Source organism: Carassius auratus, chromosome 41 (genome assembly GCF_003368295.1).
Source record: "Carassius auratus strain Wakin chromosome 41, ASM336829v1, whole genome shotgun sequence".
NCBI classification, from domain to species: domain Eukaryota; kingdom Metazoa; phylum Chordata; class Actinopteri; order Cypriniformes; family Cyprinidae; genus Carassius; species Carassius auratus.
The window spans coordinates 6,310,367-6,328,533 of NC_039283.1; the positions used below are offsets into that span (position 1 = coordinate 6,310,367).

The 18,167-nt window shown below is 37.3% G+C and overlaps 1 protein-coding gene across 1 annotated transcript in view; it reads left to right on the forward strand.

The window, feature by feature from the left end:
- LOC113059937 (voltage-dependent calcium channel gamma-7 subunit-like) overlaps positions 1–9,082 on the forward strand; it is a 31,788-nt gene extending 22,706 nt beyond the window's left edge. Inside the window, exons 4-6 of the mRNA XM_026228645.1 lie at positions 18–158; positions 3,896–4,041; positions 5,811–9,082. Of these exons, the coding sequence (XP_026084430.1) occupies positions 18–158; positions 3,896–4,041; positions 5,811–6,281 (758 nt within the window). The 3' untranslated portion in view covers positions 6,282–9,082. The remainder of the gene's footprint in view (positions 1–17; positions 159–3,895; positions 4,042–5,810) is intronic.
- Positions 9,083–18,167: the final 9,085 nt, after the last annotated feature.

The following is an 18,167-nucleotide window of genomic DNA, read 5'->3' on the forward strand; positions in this document are numbered from 1 at the left end:
GTTTGCTGTTCTGGCAGAGATGGTGCGGACAGCTACTCCCTTCCCCATGGTGTCCCTGCTCTTCGTTTTCATGGCCTTCATCATCAGTAACGTGGGCCACATCCGTCCACAACGCACCATTCTGGCCTTGGTTTCTGGAATCTTCTTCATCCTCTCAGGTAGCGGGAAACCTTTCCATCTGTAAGGTGAACATAACTGGTGCAATGAATCCATATTTTATGACCCTTTATGAGTTCTATCTAAAGTTTCTCAGTTTTTAGACATTTAATATTTATACTGACTAAATAACACATTTAGAATAGGACCATCTATAATTATGTCATCACAAATGGGACTGGAGGAACATTCTTTTGAATTAAGTCTCTTTCTAAAATACTCTTTGAGTTAAAAATAGTTCAGAACATATTTAATGCAGATCCTTTTTCAGGACGATTAAATGTGTGAGGATTTTGTGTTCTGCACTCATCAGAATGCAGCGGCACCATCTGTATTACATGAATGATGTCTCCTTAAATCATAAACCTTTGTCTGCACATGAAATCTCTCCGTCTGTTTATTATTCTGACGTTTTTGGAACCAGTGAACGCAGTGATAAAGTTTTCTTTGGTGGATGTGCTGTATTTTTATTTTATTAGTTAGTCTGTCACATCTATCATATGAGTAGCATGTCTTATAACCCTCTGTCACATAACAGCTCTCATTAAACAGTTGTATATCCTTTGCACTTATTGTTTTCTGCAGTGTTCTACTAAAGAGCAAAAACATTTATTCATGTTGGCACAACTGCCTGATGTGTCCCATATTATGTAAATGTGAAGATTAAACTCATCAGTCAATGGTGCCAGATTTATTTCCCAGTAGAGACCTCAAATATCTGAGCATGCATTTCAGTGCTGTACCAGCAGAGGTCAGCAGATTCATAAAATATAAAAAATGCTTAATTAGAGAAATCAGACAGAGACCCTAGTATACATTGCAGCCCGGGCCATCACTAGTTGGGTGATCTCATACGACTGGCTGAGGCCAGCCTAAAAAGATGCTCAGGACAGTTGACGGGCCACTGCTGTGCATCGTCACGAAAGCTAATCATTTGCACGTGTTTTTAAGCCTTGCCAATTTAAACATTCAGAAGTGTTTAAAGCATTCGAACACAAAACGATGAAAAGCTCAACTTGAGTACTGACAAACTCTGTTCAGAGAGCCACGTCTTACAGACAGCAACACCGAACCGAGCTTTCCTTCACGAAATTCGCTTCCTCCTGTGCTTGAAAGAACAAATTCAAATCGCAGTTTAAACAAACAGAAAAAGATGTGAAAGATCCCTATTCAGCAGAATTTGCCTCTTTTTGTTATTGTACCGACAAATACATACAAAATTATCAAAAAAAAAAAATGTGTGTCATAAGTGAAAGTAAACAGTTGAGAAAAAAATTGTGTCCTTAATGTTAATCCAAGAAAACGAAAAAAAGAAAATCGCTCACTGCTCTTGATTGAATTACTTTGTAGTTTTAACAAGAATTAATGCACAGTCAAACCAAACATTATTCAGACACTAGATATCATTTTTGTAATTTTTTTTACTAGTGGGTGCAGGACACTATAGATAATTTATGTAAGTGAGTATTGCAAAATAAAGCAAATTGTCACATATTATAGTAAAAAATTCTTCATAGTGTGGACTGCCAGTGAAATTGATATTAAATATGAAATGTTGTCATACTAACAGTTTTCTGAAGTTTTGGTTGATTGTAATCCATTACATACCTTTCTTCAAGTTGTTCTGATACATTTTAACTCTGAGTTCTTGTTATATTTTATTACCATTTTCTAAACAATAGCAAATAAAGTGTAATAATGTGAGAAATGTTGAAGGTGTCTGAATAGATTTTGGTTTGACCGCATATTAAAATATGAAATATGCATATTATATAATTTGTAATGAAAAAAATGCTAAATAAATGCATTTTCCCTTATGAAATAGGTTTGAACTCCACTGTAAACATGAAATAGCACTTTAACAACAGTCCATAGGAAGAGACTTAACCTAACCTGAATGTAGAACTTATTTGTATGCAGATGCCACTGTTGTTTACTGCATCACTGCCTCAACCTTGCACATGGCTAGAAAAGACCTTCAACTTTATCGAAAACACCTCTATCCTCCTGCAGCACAAACTTCCTGACAGACTGCCCTTAAAAAACACCTTTTTACTTGTCCTTTTCTCTCTGTGTTCTCTGTAAGCCTGCTGCTGAATATGTAATGGGCATTTCAGACTGCTCGGGGCTGATAAAAGTGCTTCAGTTGAAAGAAACCATTAAAAAGTAAAGATCAAGTGTGCTGATAGTGCCGTTAGATGGAGCGGCTGTGAAATGTAGCTGATGTTTGCAGGAATGTTGTGTTTTTTATTTTGTGCATGTGGGTGAGAGTGTTGGTCGTTCGGCTGTTGTGATAAATATTACAGGCATTTCTCAAGTTTGTGCATGTTGTTTCTCGCCCTGTTGCTCAGTTTCGCCTTCATTCTCTGTCCAAACCTGCACACACACTCACATACCTCTGCTCGCCACAATCCACTTGTTTGAAAATTTACTCACCCTCAGGCCATTTACGGCCACTGGAGAAATGTAGCATTACATCACTTTCTCATCAATGGTTCCTCTGTAGTGAATGGGTGCCGTCAGAATGAGAGCCCAAATAGCTGATAAAAACATCTCAATAATCCACAAGTAATCCAGTCCATCAACTAACATCTTGTGTTTGAAAAGAAGTTGTCAAGTCTGAATCAGGAGAGAAATATGCATTGATCAAGTACTATTTACAAGTTCTACTCTGTGAATTTTGATGTTAGAGGACGACAGGGAATGGACTTTCACTGGAGGAGGCATTATTTTGGAATATGGACAGGTATTTTGGCCAGAAGCAATGGTTTAAAATTAAAATGCCTTAATGAGGGATTATTATTATTATTATTATTATTATTATTATTATTATTATTATTATAGACATGCATCTCTTCCCCTTATAAAACTGGATTACTTGTGGATTATTGTAATTTTTTTATCAGTTATTTGAACAACGGCACCCATTCACTTTAAAGGAACCATTGGTGACCAAGTGATGGAATGCTTATTATCTCCAAAAAAAAAAACCTCTTCTACATCTTGGATTCCTTAAAGCAAGTTTTAAGGCTGAACTTATCTTTTAACGTAAGGTATAATAAATCCTGTTCCAAGCCTCAACTCATTTCAGTTCAAATCATACATCTGTTTATGAGCACTATTTAATACATATTTAAGCTGAGCATTTAAAAACTCACTGTGTACAGCGTCCTGGACAGCAATATTTGAGTGATTTATAAAAGGTGAATCGCTGTCTGACCATCAGGATTTTCAGTGTAGATATAAAGGTTAGGATTATGATTTATTTATTTTTTGGGTAAAATTACAGCACCCAGTATGTTATCATTGTTTGCTGTTGGCATCTAAAAGAATGTGTAACAATCACAATCTCCTCTGTCCTCCGTGCATCTCTCCTAGCCCGCTGTGCCTGCAGTGAGGAGGGTTTGGGGCTGTGATTTATTTGGATTTAGCTGATGTACTCTCATCAGTGGCCGGGCAGAGCCCTGGAGTGTGTTTAGTACTTGTGTGTGTGTGTGTGTGTGTGTGTGTTTGTTGAGTTGGCCGAGGTTGAGCAGTAAATCCTCAGGGTCCCGACAGGAAGACTGATGTCCTTATCACCTTGCAGTTATTTAACTATATTATTTAGTTCTGTTGTTGGTTTTTCTCTAGTTTTCATACAGCTGCATTTAACACTTATTTAGCAGGTGGCAGCCGCGATGATGGTAGTCTGTTGATTTTTCTTCACTCTTTTGTTATTCTAACACTCTCTTTCTCTCAGGGTTGAGTCTGGTAGTGGGGTTGGTGCTGTATATCTCCAGTATCAATGATGAAGTAATGAACAGGCCGCGGGAGCCAGAGCAGTTCTTCAACTACCACTACGGCTGGTCCTTTGCATTTGCTGCCAGCTCCTTCCTGCTCAAAGAGGTCAGGGGATAAAATTTAAGTCCAAAATATCAGATCGTCTGCCTTTTTTGTATGTCATTTTCTGCTCAGAGTAAATGAATGGCCAAGATGTAGACATATTTCTTGTGAAAGCTCCTATGGATGTATCTGTGCTTCTAGGCCCGAGGGGCTTAACAAATGATGGTACTGTAATTATGTCACTTGATGCTGCTGAAGCAGATGCTTTTAACATGACCCTGCCCTGAAATACACTTCAGTCGAAGGCAGGAGCTTCGAGTGCGCTCTCTTAATGTATTATTTATGTGGAGCTTCAAATGTGCTCCATTTTAGTTACTCCTCAAGGCCTGAATACTGTATTTGGAGCATTTGATCCTATTGTTTCATTGACAGCAAAAGGAAAAAGTTAAGAATCCTGAGCTCAAGGAGGTTAAGAGGATTTTCGACATGTACAGTCAAACCTACAACATTTCGCACATTATCACAGTTTATTCGCTGTAGTTTCAAAAATGGTAATAAGATATGACAAGAACTCAGAGTCAAGCTGTGTCAGAACAAATTCATCTTGATAAATGTCAGATAACACTTAAGCAAAACACGATCAGGTCAAAGTGTCTGAATAATTTTTGGTTCCAAATTGTATAATCAATTTTACTGGTAGTCCACTGTATGAAGAATTTTGGGGTATATTTCACAGTTTACTTTATTTTGCTATCCTCACTTACATAAATTAACTAGTGTCAAGCACCCAATAGTAAAAAAAAGAGTGAATAATTTTTGGTATGACTGTATATATTTATTCATGTTTCTACATGATATCCACATGAGATTGGGTTTGAAGGTTTTCAGGTATTTCAGATTCAAATGTGGATGCTACTGGGGTGATTATGCAAGTCAGAAGAAGATGAAGCGGATGATGGAGCAGTCAGAGCTGCAGATCTGTCAGCCGTTTCTTGTATGTGCACTTAAAGTGAGGATTAAGCAAAACTGAAGTTCAGGCTCTAACTCTTTTTTTTCTGCTCGATTCAGCAGGATCCTTTTACTATTATGATCTCCAAAGGAAACATTAGTTTGTCAGTGTGTGTGAGAGAGAGAGTATTAGAGCAAGAGCAAAGAGGAATTGCTGTAAAATGACCTCATATATTCACATCAAGTTTTTCTTTGTTTTAAGGAGAGTGTAGTCACTTAAACAGAACCAGAACAGTATTTCCTGTGTGTGCTGACGTTATTTCCAACCTCTTACAGATGCTTTATTGATTTGACACAAATACCCAAAGTAAATAAATGATCAAATGAATACATACCTAAAGAAAGGCCATTTCTTTTGTTCATATTAATTTTTTTTATTAATCATTATAAATATGATATATATATGACCAGCACTCTCTTCCACCCTAAATACCACGACTGAGGTGAGACCCTTAAGCCAGACACCGAACCCCCAACTGCTCCTTGGGTGGCGCAACAAAAATGGCTGCCCATTTCTCTGGGTTTTCACATTGATATAGTGTGTGTGTGTGTGTGTGTGTGTGTGTGTGTGTACACTACTCACTGCTGTGTGTGCACTTGGATGGGTGAAATAAAAAGCACAAATTCCAAGTATGGGACACCATACTGGAGTAATGATGCTGAAAATTCAGCTGTGCATCACAGGAATAAATTGCTATTTTACTGTATTTTTTAAGCAAGAAAATGTAAAACAAATTTTTCCCATATACTGGATATTTGACATGTGGCAATTATGACATCACATCTCTTCATTCTCTCTATTAAACTTTCTCTCATTCTCTCAGGGTGCTGGTGTGATGTCAGTGTATCTCTTTATGAAGCGTTATGCTGAAGAGGAGATGTATCGGCCTCATCCGGCTCTCTACCGCCCCCGCCTTTCTGAGGGCAGCGACTACAGTGGCCAGTACCTGCAGCCAGAGACCTGGCCTCCATCCCAGCGTGCTCGGAGCGCCTCCGAGATCTCCAGTGACATCTCCATCCAGCTCACGCAGAACCCCCATCCCCCGCAGAAGATCAGCGGCCAGCAGAGCACATCATCTCCAGGAATCACAGCTGCTTCCAGCCCCACCCCTGGAGCTAGATACCAGCTGCCATCACCAGGTTCTGCAGCTCCATTCCCCCACAACCATCCCCTCCACCCTGGGGCGCACAGGGCAGCTGCAGCATCCCAGACCCTGCCTCTGTCTACAGCACCCCCTGCAGTGCCGCCCCCACACTATCACACACACATGCGCATGAGCGCTTCACCATGCTAAATGCAGATGGAAGGGAAAGTTACTGGAGTGTTTGTTTTTACTAAGATAATGCTTAAACAATGAGAAAATATGATGTAAGACAAGATATAGTTTTTTATATTGAGAAAAGGAAGTTAGAAAAAAATACTGTTTGTAAAGGCCTCTTTTTAAGACTGAATGTTGTGAAATTGTAGCATATTAAACTGCAATGGATCGAGTGAGGGTTCATGCAGAACACTTGACAATCACACACAACAGAACTGACAATTCATGTACTTAGACATACACATTAGAGCAAATAAGAGAACTATTGCCTTCTATAGGTGATAGGAAAAATATTATTGAACATATATTATTTTTCATCATGGAACCTGTGAATTTTTAGTTCATACGCCTGAGATATGCTTTCTTTTTTTTCTTTTTTTTTGTCCTAAAGAGTTGAGAAATATTGAATTTTTGTTGGATAAATATTGTGTACTTATGTGTTTTGGCTGCGATTTGGTTCACTGTCTTTCTGCAAAATGTTGACAAACCTAATGGGGAAAAAAACTAAATTAAAATAATTTAAATGTTCTTATTCTGTAGGACTCTTTTCTGAATGTATCATAATATGTAGGTCCACAATATTAACACTTGCCTGACAGCATATTTTAAATTGTCAGCGTTCACAGTGCCCTCTAGTGTTTATGTGACTGTATTAACACTGCGTCTTAAGCGCTGTCCGTGGTCCTGAAATCGGTCAAGGCTGCTTGTCAGCACAGACCGTGAGGCAAAAATAAACACAGTCAACCGCTCCATAATGTTTCATTGCAAAAACAAATGTACTGTAACCATACAACATCATTGTGAGTGAGTATAACAAATCACAGCTACAAATAGATGTTGACCAGATTTAAACTTTTAGGCATTGAAACTAATAAGACCCATTCAAACCTGTAACGATAATCATAAAGAAAGATTTTAACCACGTTAATGACTCAGGGGAATTATATAATTGGAAGCACTTTCAGAACGATGCTTCCCAGCTGATGAATGATAAAAAAAAATAAAAAAAAACATTGGCAGCCAATCAGAATCCATCCTGCTTTAACGAGCTAGAGCTTTTAAAGCAGTAGAAGACTAAACTGCAACACGTTTATAATAAACAGAACTTTGACATGCAACAGTGTAGATGCTAGTTATGGTTATCTTTATATTAATTGTTCTTGGTGTTTTTGTTGTGTGTTTGTTACTGTGGCCAATAGGGATGTGAGCTGAAGTGGAAATGTAAGCATTATGGTATGCATTGATCAGCTGAAGTGTATCATTTCTACGCCACTAGCGGCAACAAATGGATTTGCAGAAATAATGATCGTTTTCAAACACATTTCCTGAACACTCCCCTTTTCTATCATTGGACGAACACAGCCCCTCCCCGGATTACGCTTTGGTTGAGCCAATGTTGTTGTGTCGCGCTGTTTGACCTAGAATTTTTTTATCCCGCCACAAAGACAAAGAGTTAACCTTTTTGGAAAATAAGGTACCAATTGCTTCCTCATAGTTATCCCTGTACTCCAGTGGAATAGTAAATATAAAATACTAATAGTAAATTTCAACATCAAAAACACACTTTCTTAAGCTTTAAAGGACAGAGCAATGTGCATGTGTATATTTGCGTGTGTATTGTCTGCACTGGGACTGTTAAGTGCTTCTCTGCTCTGCGGTTCATCGTTCCATTGCCTCAGGGAAGCGTGCGGTCCAATTGATCAAAACTGTCTCTCTGTTTCTATCTCTGCTTGTTTGTGTTTGAGTAGGATGTTATTACAGCCGCATTTCAGTAATTCCTTTCGCCATGGTGTTGCACTTGTGTTTGCTCTTATCCTACAAATATAGTATCTCAAACAGCTAATACACAATGTGTGTGTGTTAATGTGTGCTTATATGAGGGGGTGGGGGAGTCTGCCCGTGTGTGTCAGTAAAGAGTTGGATATAGCTCTTTTCACCAACATTACTGCATGAAAGAGCTGTCACCCAGCATTAGCCCATTGCCTTTTCCATGTGTGTGAGTGAGAGAGATGGAGAGAAATGAAGATGAATATCGGTCGTAGTTCACTGTACTACTGTGCAGATGTCTGAGTTTGGTGAGTTGACAGGCTGCTTAATGAGGAACATATCTTGGCAATTTCATCCACTTGAAACGAGCCCATACCAACGAGTGCCCAAAAAAAAAAAAAAAAAAAAACTGGGACTAGCCTTTTCACATGATTACCCATCATCACGCTTTCCCACCATACTCGACCTCGGAAGCCACACACACACACACACACACACACACACACACACTGACTGAGTGTATATTGGTCTTTGAAACGACAGAAAGCATAAGAAATATATTCGCACGCTATCTAAGCCAATTCTGAGGCATCTGTCGCATTCAACCTGCCATTTTTCACATCCCTCCCTCCATACACCCCCCTCTCCGTCTCTCTCTCCCTCTGCGGAACTCAGTGCTCTTTCTCAGGCTGGATAACATTGCATTTAATTAGCAGTGCGGTACTAACATCATCTCCAAGATGCCTGCTTCTCTCATCTCCTGCAAAAACCAGTGAGGGCAATGTTGAGCATTTGTGTTTCTGTTATGGTGCATGGGAACTTTACATTGACTACTGCTATTGTATTTTTCTTTCCCATAAATCTAAGGCTGACACAAACCTTTTTTGCATTATAAAATTTTACATACAAGACGTTAATCGGTGTGTTTATTAAACATTTTTGCAAACACATTCTTAATAATATCAGCAGGTTGTTTAAGAATTATGTAAATGTCATATAAATGCATCAACCCATAAACGGAATAAGCTAATATTCTGGTTTATAGAAATCTGAATAAACAAATGGCTTATGCCTGAATAAATCATAATTGTTAGTCATTCTTGGTGATATTCGAATTGTAAATAAAACAGAGATTTTTCTGCGTTTTAGAAAGAAATACGTCTTCTAAACACTTTCACGTGTACTTCAGTGTGTTTCTTGCTGTTTCTTTGTAATTATCTGTGTTTGCTAGCAGTTTCTGAGGGAAAATTGGTCCAAAGTAAAGTGCAGTGTCAAAAGTCAAACTATTGAAAAAACACTTTAGGAAGAGAGTTATTTATTGAAAGTATTACAAGAAGTGAACATGAAATCAGTATACAGACACATTAAAGTACCTCATCAGCTAAATGTTGCAGTTCGTTGTATTCTTGTCTGCTGTAGTCAAAGACAATATACTGATTAAACAACTATTAAACAAGTAGAAATCACCTGACACAAGTTTTATGCTTGTCAAGCTTGTAAAATTGTGCAAGTCAGCGCATTTCATGTTGCACAGTAATTGTGGGAACATTTGGTCCCCAAACTGCAGGTGAAACCTTTTTGAAGGTCTGGGGGAAAAGCTTTCATTTTTCAAAAGCACAATGGCGCGAATTTCCTCTGGTCTGTCAGGATTTGGTATGCGACAAGTTGCGTACGACTCATCCTCTCTCTCTCTTTCTCTCTCACGCACACTCGGGGTAAGGAAGGGGACGGATGGAGCGAGCGAAGGGTTGCGGCGCGGGCGGGGGAGACGCAGACGCGCACACGCACCGGCTACACGCGCTCTAGACAAATCCGTACTCGAGTGACGTGGGGACGTGTGCGCGTCGAATATATCCTATATACTGTCTGCCTTGAGAGAGATTCATATTTATAACTATTTTTTTTAATCAATATTATAATTATTGGACGACATTTGTAAACGCTTTTTGAGACGCACAACCCCCTCCGTTCTTTTCTTTTCTAACTCGTTTACGGTCCATTTCTCTTGATATGCAATCATCTCTCCTAGTCTTCCGCTCTGGGAGTGCGACGGTCTTCAAACACAAGACAAACTAAACTGGTAAGCAATAATCTCAGATTTTTCTGTGTCTACGTGTGTGCTCGCAATTTTGGGGGGCTGTTTGGATGTTTCCGTTTGCATGTGTGTGTCCATGTGGAATGAAAAGAGCGGAATCAATCGATGCCAAATTGCAAGCCTGCAAGCTCAACTGTCGATTTTCTCAAAGCTCTTCGCCTGCATTTGGTTGTCTCTGCAAATGTTTGTTATAGCAAACATAAAGGGGGTAATACGATAAATTAAATCGTCTTCATTGTGCATCGGCAAGCGCATCTTCGCATTCATTATGCATGTGCAGCATAAACTCTCCTTATCTGGAGCTCGATGGAACAAAAACCGTTAATACACTTCCAGAGCAAGTCTGTTGCGGCTCCTCGAACACATCCTTTCCCTTCAGCTTTTTGAAGCGAGAATAGAGGGCTTTTTCAGAGAAAGGCGTCCATTTTCGGTGTCGGTGGAGGACTCGTCTAATGAATGCACTGCGGTTCGCATCAGCGCCCAGCCTCTGCTGTCAGCTCCCACACTTCACCCTGACCATTTATCTGATCTCACTGAACACAAGCGTGGACCTTTTCACATCCCTGCTCGTGCATGTTTGATCCATGCTTTGCGGTCACATTATGTGACCTTAGGAGCATAGCTTTTGCTGTCAAGAGGCCTCTGTTTCAGCATAAGGCAAATTTGTCACACTGACAATAAAGGCCTACACTGTAAAAATGTTTTACAATCAAGTTAATTATAATAATATAATAATATGTGTATGTGTGTGTGTGTGTGTGTGTGTGTGTTAATAGTGTTTATTGTTATTGAAACAATTCATGTAAAAATGCAGTAAAATCCTGTTAACTGTAAAATAACATATGGTGTATTTCGTAAGAAAAAAATGCTTATTTTAAGACAATACATGTTTACAATTTTACTGTCAAATATTGTAAAAATGTTTGTTGACATTTTTAGAAAAAAAGTTTCTTATTTAAGTTTTCAGTTACAAACAAAAGGGTGATTTATGTTGCAATGTATTAATTAGCCCTGTATTTTACGATTTTTGTCATCATATGGGTTATTGGTCTATTTTATATATATATATATATATATATATATATATATATATATATATATATATATATATATATATATATATATATATATATATATATATATATTATTATTATTATTATTATTATTATTAAAAATGTAGTATAACTGCATTTGTGTAAAGTGTAAAAGTGTAAGAAGTGTAAAATATGCTGTCACTAAAACACCCCAGCATTCTGTCAACTACAGCTGCCACCGTTTACCGTAAATTGACATTTACATTTATGCATCTAGCTGACACTTTTATCCAAATTTGAAATATAATATATTGTGCAATATACAATGCCAGATAGGAAACAGAAGTGTTTTTATTTTTTATTTAATAAAGATAGGCATTAAAGTTGATCTGAACTGTTATTTCACTTGCTTATTTAAGAAATAATGTGTGTTTCATGATAACAATAAAAAGTGAATGAATGAGGTAGCAGTTAAAAACCACAGAGTGGTTTAGTGATGGCAGTGTCTAGTTTTGGCACATACCTTAATCAGCATGCTTGTGTGCTCGCAGTGTGCCTCCATCATTTTCTTGGCCTATGACCACACAGAATTGTTTTATTGAAAGAAAGCACCTGGTCAGGGCTCAGGTTGTATCGCTCTCGTTTGGAGAATTCTGTTTAAGCAGATTGCCTCTCCTGGGATCGTAATTATGTAATACTCTGTAGAGTCCTGTGTCAGCATTGCTGTACCAACACCATTTCCCACAATCTATACAAGAAATGAGAGCATTTCAGACAACAGTAAAGTTTTTTTTTTTTTTTTGCAATTATTAAAGAGCGGACCCCTGACTGAGATTATTTTCTGTATAATTTAGAGGAGTAAATGGTAAAAATATGACAAATTTTATCTTAGTGAGAAGAGGCCTCTGCATGGTTTTGAAACTGATAAATAGTGGAATATGATCAAGACATGGATTGTTTTCGCTTATCTTCGCCATCCCATGAAGTGTACATTGTGTTAGTCATAACACATTTCCAGGCACACTTGTTCTTTCCCACTAGACCAATACAGTTTTTAAAACAGTCATACTGCAGCAGACAAACAAAGTGGAGTGAAGTGACCCCTCATTCTCCCAGTAAACCTGTATCCTCACGAACGCCAGTTTTTCTACCTACAGTACATCAGTGAAGGAGTGTTTTTTGCCTAAATTATCTAAACATAATTAGATGTTGGTTTGTGCATTGTTGATATGTAGATTGCTTTATGGTCAGTGCGGTTCAGGTCCTGTTCATGGTTACATTAGCGTGGCTTTTTAACAGACAATGACATCAGATGAGTCAGGCAACATCTGTTTGCAGTGTTCTTACTTTCACCCTAGTGCACTGATGCATTAGTACTGATTTTAAACCATTTTTTGGCTCAGATGACAGATGTATTTTTCAAACAGTGGATACAACTAGTAATATTTAATAAAGAAACACAATTTTTGAAGTAATTTACATAATCTTCATATTTACATTTACATTTAAGTCCTGCATAGAAATCTGCCATTAACATGCAGTCAGTTAGATCTCGCACAGCAAATTAATTTTGTGATCAAATATAATATAATATAATATAATATAATATAATATAATATAATATAATATACATGCAAAAGTTAAATACAATTAATGCTTTTATTTATATACACTTTAAATGTTTCCTGAGCGACAAATTATCAAATTAGAACGATTTGTAATAGCTGCAAAAAATTCAGCTTTGCCATCGAAGAAATAAATTGAAATTTTTTATATATTAAAATAGAAAACAGTTATTTTTATTTAACTAATATTTCAAAATGTTACTGTATTTTTGAACAAATAAATGCAGCCTTGCTGAGCATAAGGGACTTGCTTGAAAAAAAAATAATCTGAATCAAACTGAACAACTTACAGGCTTTTAGATTGTCCTTAAAGTTGTGTTAATTAAATCTCCCTTACATCTGTCCCAACTGGGACTGAAACTTTTATGGAAGGAGAATCCTCTACCTTAAATACAGATGAGACAGAGTGCAAGAGACAGACTGTGATCATTTGTTCCCTTCATGCGTAGTCATCAAATAAAACCTATAGCAAGCTGTAAGCAAGAGAAATAATTAATTCAGTCAGTTCATACATTGCTTATCTGGATCTCAAAAGGAATTTAGAAACAAGGTAATGGCACTTGTTTAGAGACTCCGTTAATTGCATGTGGGAGGAGACATGGACATCCAGGTTAAGCAAATGAAATGAATATCCTCACTTGCTCTCTTCCTCCGAGCTTCCTACACAGATACAGCAGCATAACTGCAACTATATCATTGTTCATCGTTCAGTGAACAACTGCCTCACGGCAAATGATCTTTATGTCTGAAGTTCATCTGAAAAGAACTTTACTGAAAATAAAAGAGCCATGGATATATTAATGTATTAGAGGGGATATCCCTGAGCAGAAATGCTCATACTTTCATACACGGCTACTGAATCATTTTATTCAAACACCTATCAGATGCTCTCAGAATGAGTGAGTGAGTGCAGGTGATACATTATTGGGAGGGAATGAAGCCTAGCTGTGCTTGCTTGTTTGTTTGAATGTGATTTCTCATGTTTATTAAGAATAAATTGCTATTTTTATTCATTTATTTATTGTGAAATAAAAAAAAATGTGGTGATGTAATACTACCATTCTGTGTTTTAATCATAAAAGCTCTATTTCTTTTTATCAAAACATACAGTATAAACAGTAATATTGTGAAACATCATTACAATTTAAAATAATTGTTTTCTGTATTTTAAAATGTAGTTTATTTCTTTAATGGGGCTTAAATTGAATGAATTGGGGCTTAAATGGATGTTATTTTATTGAGTGATCCTGTGCCTTGTGCTGTCTTTTTCGACTGTTGAAACTGAATCGCTAAGGTGACCTCTTCCTGAAATGAAATCCATGTATGTCATTGCATATTGTTATTATGCAAATATTGTCCCCTCTGCTAAAGTATAAATGTAGTGCCTGCTGACTCATCACAAGAGCTCTTCTCACATTCATTTCTTCATAATAGTGGTCATGTCAGTTGATAATCTGGTGTAGTGTAGAGCTTGGCTAATAAGAAAAAGATTGTGCAAGGGATGATTCATGAACTATCACCATCACTATTGTATTCTTGAGCAAGGCACTTACCCCGAGGTTGCTCGAGGGGACGGTCCATCTAACAAAAAATATACCATTAAAAGTTATTTATGAAATGTGTCAGCTAAATGACTAATTAGTTGTGGACACATTGTCTCGAAGCACAATATAGGCAAAATTGCATTCACTTCTTTTAAGGGGAAACATGGTCTGAAATAAACACAGCATTTATTTTTCATTGATGGCTCTTCTAAGAGGTCTGTGTTTGTAGTATAAAATGAACACAGCAGGTGTCAGCCTAAACTTAGTCTCTCAGCCTCAGATGGCACGCTCATTTCCTCATTCTGGCAAGCTCTAATCTGATTGGCTGACTTCATGCTACATGATATGTTGCTTTTATGAATTGAACCTGTGACCTTGTGCTATCCTCTACTGTTAAATGTTAAATTACAGGAACATGATGTGTCGAAACGCAGTCAGAAGACATAAATATATATATATATATATATATATATATATATATGATGAGGCAACACATTTTGTGTGTCCAGAGCTGGGGCACATTTGAGGTGAGGCTGGTTGATAATGAGAGCAGTGGGAATGTGAGAGGTGTTTTAAAGGGTATGCGGGGACGAGAGCTCAGGTGTTATGCTCTAATCTTTCATAAGCGATGTTATCTCTGAGCTCAGTGTGGTCTTACACCCTCAGTATGACGATGATGCCGCAGCAGCTCTAAATTCATAGACACAGAAGGGTGAAGGTAGCCTTTCACTGCATTCATTTGATGTACAATGCTGTTCAGTTTTCTCAGTGAATAACAAGTATTTCAGCTTCAGTGGGCTGACTTTTGTTTGATTTCATTCGGACTCCCCATTATTATATCGCTTCTGCTCTGTTCAGTCTCTCTCCATCTGCTTGTGTCTCCCTCTCTTCTGAACGGTGCAGAAGAGGTCATAATTGACGCTCTTTGTCATGACTGCAGCAGGGACTTAGGTGCTAATTATTTTGATCCACGAGTCATAATAATTGGACGCATTTCCCATAATCACGGCTTCGCCTTTCACGGTCGTGACACGATTTGTCTGAATGATTGTATAAATTGTCTGTCATTTTGATTGGTTACTCGACGTACACATTCTTGACATGTCGAATGTATGATGAGGAAGTAATGATCTGGGGGAAATGAGTAAGTTTGTGTCTTTTCCTCCCACCAAGCCTTGCAAATCAATTCTTACATGGCAGCAATCACTGTGAAATTATGAATGGAACCACCATTCTGGCTGATTACGTGACAGTCTCATGAGAACAAGATCTCTGCTGTTTTTTCTTGTCCCAGTGTGATTATAAATAGATGTAAAATAAATATGTGATTTTTGTGGTCTGTAAAGCCATATGCTTGTATTTATCACGGATGGACGTGGCAGACTGGAAACACAGAGGCGATCTGCTTCATATCATGTGTTATGTGTGAGGTTCTCAATTTGATGCTCTTTTTTTTGTTTTAAGTACAGGCATCACACAGAAACTGTCTTGTGAGTGACTCTCAGGCTGATTAGTTTGATAGAAGAACAGTGTATTTCATCCTACCTTAGTTAATGTTTCTGTGGCCTGCAGAGGTGGAGTTAAACCCTTCAGGGCTGTTCAGTTCTCACTGGCTTTCTGTGGGCAGTCATGTGAACTGTGAAAAAAATGATGGCCTATTATTAATAATCAGTAACACTTTTGGCACTGTGTTTGGGAGACGAATGTACAAATTATTCTAATGAAGTTTTTTTAAAGCAGTGAATGCTGTGATGCAGTGGCTCTCAGTTGTTGTTTTTTTCTCCAGGATCCAGTTTTAGCCAAAATGTCCGCAATTTATTTTTTTAATTATATTATTATGAACTCGGGCTTGCATAGATTAGTCAAGTAGTTGAGTGATTGACTACTTCAACCACTAGTAGGCACTGTCAGAAACAATCGGCTACTCGAGCATGCATTAACCATAATGCATGCAAAGTTGGCAAGTATGTGAATTTTAGGATTACAAGAGTGCCTGTAGCTGTTACTTTCTATGACCTTGTTTATGTTGCATGTAAAATTTAAATATGTAATGTAATAACAGGTGTGCCCGAAGCAGACTACCATCGGAATGGCACGGATATAATGGCTTCAAAAATGAATAACAGACAAGGAATAATTCTGCCTGAATACTCGGCCGAGGCTGGCACAGTCTAGTTTTTGCTAGATAACAGCTGAGCCAGGGGATCACCGCAATATTATACATAGCAAAAAAACAAAAACAAACATTGTACGACGCTCCACCTAGTTTTATCCAAATGTAGATACGAATAATTTTGTGATTATTGTGATTATGCTGTTCTTTAAACTTTCTATTTATGAAGGAATCCTGAAACTTGATTGTGGTTTCTATCAAATATTTAAGCAGCACAACTGTTTTCAACATTTGATCATATGAAATGTTTCTTGAGTACCATATTATTATGATTTTTGAAGGATCGTGTGACTCTGAGGACTGTAGTTATGGCTACTGAAAAGCTTTGCCATCACAGACATAAATGACATTTTACACTATATTGAAATATAATTTTTTTTTAAATTGTAATAATTTCATGGTATTAATGTTTTACTATATTTTTATCAAATGAGCACAAGAGACTTATTTCAAAAACACAAAATCTTTCTGACACAAAGCATACTACATTTTTGCAGTGCACAGTAGTGCATAATAGTGCATGCTACACATGTACTGTACATTCTATACACATACCTCATATTATATACAAAAGACTGACGTACAATTCTATACTGTGTATGTACAAAACAGTATGTACTATTCTATGTATTTATACCATACACTACAAAAGTGTACACAAGCTGTCATTGGTGCAGTTCCTTTTTAAAAAAGTACAGCTATGTGCCTTATTTACCCCTAAAGACTGCATATTAGTAGTTCCTAAGGGTGCATATTTGCACATAAGTGGTGCATTGTAGTACTTATTGAAAGGGTACCGGCCCAGTGATACATAATGCAGTTTAACTTAGCACTTACTGCATATTCATCACATTTCCCAGGGCACAGGGTACTTTCTGCAACAAATTTTTTAGAGCATTGAGCATGGAAGTTCACACTGCATAGTGTACTTTACTTTGTGGTAGTAGTTTCTAGTTTTTGCACACTAGATTTGTATAGTGTATTAGTAAATTTAAAGTGCACATTAGATTTAAAGTTCATAGTACACCAGTAAAATATTGTAATTATCGTTTCAAGCATTCTCCAAGCAACATTTTTAATTAAATTAATATTTATAAGTTATTAGTATTAGTTAGTAATAACTTAGAAGCATACAATATTGCTGCACTGCAGTTAGCTACTTGGCAACCTACATTTTTGAAGTTTTAAAGCCTCCTTAATACAGGCAATGGTATAAAGCACCATCAATCAGCGCTTACTCAGCAAGAAAAGAGACGTTTGTGATCTGTGACTTTGTGACCAGCTCTGCTGGCAGAGACAGGAGCTGTAATGAAGTCTTGGTCCCATTTTACACAGGTTAATGTCACATGATGCTTTATTCCCTGCTGAGACTCGACTGAGAGTGCAGAAACAGACTGTTGCCTCTCTGTCTCCATTTTTCACTATTTCATTCAAAGATTCTTGCATTGATCAAAATAAACTTGATTACTTCACTGTGTGAGAAGAGATTAAATGAGAGCTTATCATCTTTTCCATCTGCTTTTATCAAGTTATTTTGTCATTTTGGTTTTCTGATTAATACCTCTACCTTTATCTGTGGTCATAGAAGTCATTTGTAGATATTATTTAAAAAAAGAGTCTAGTA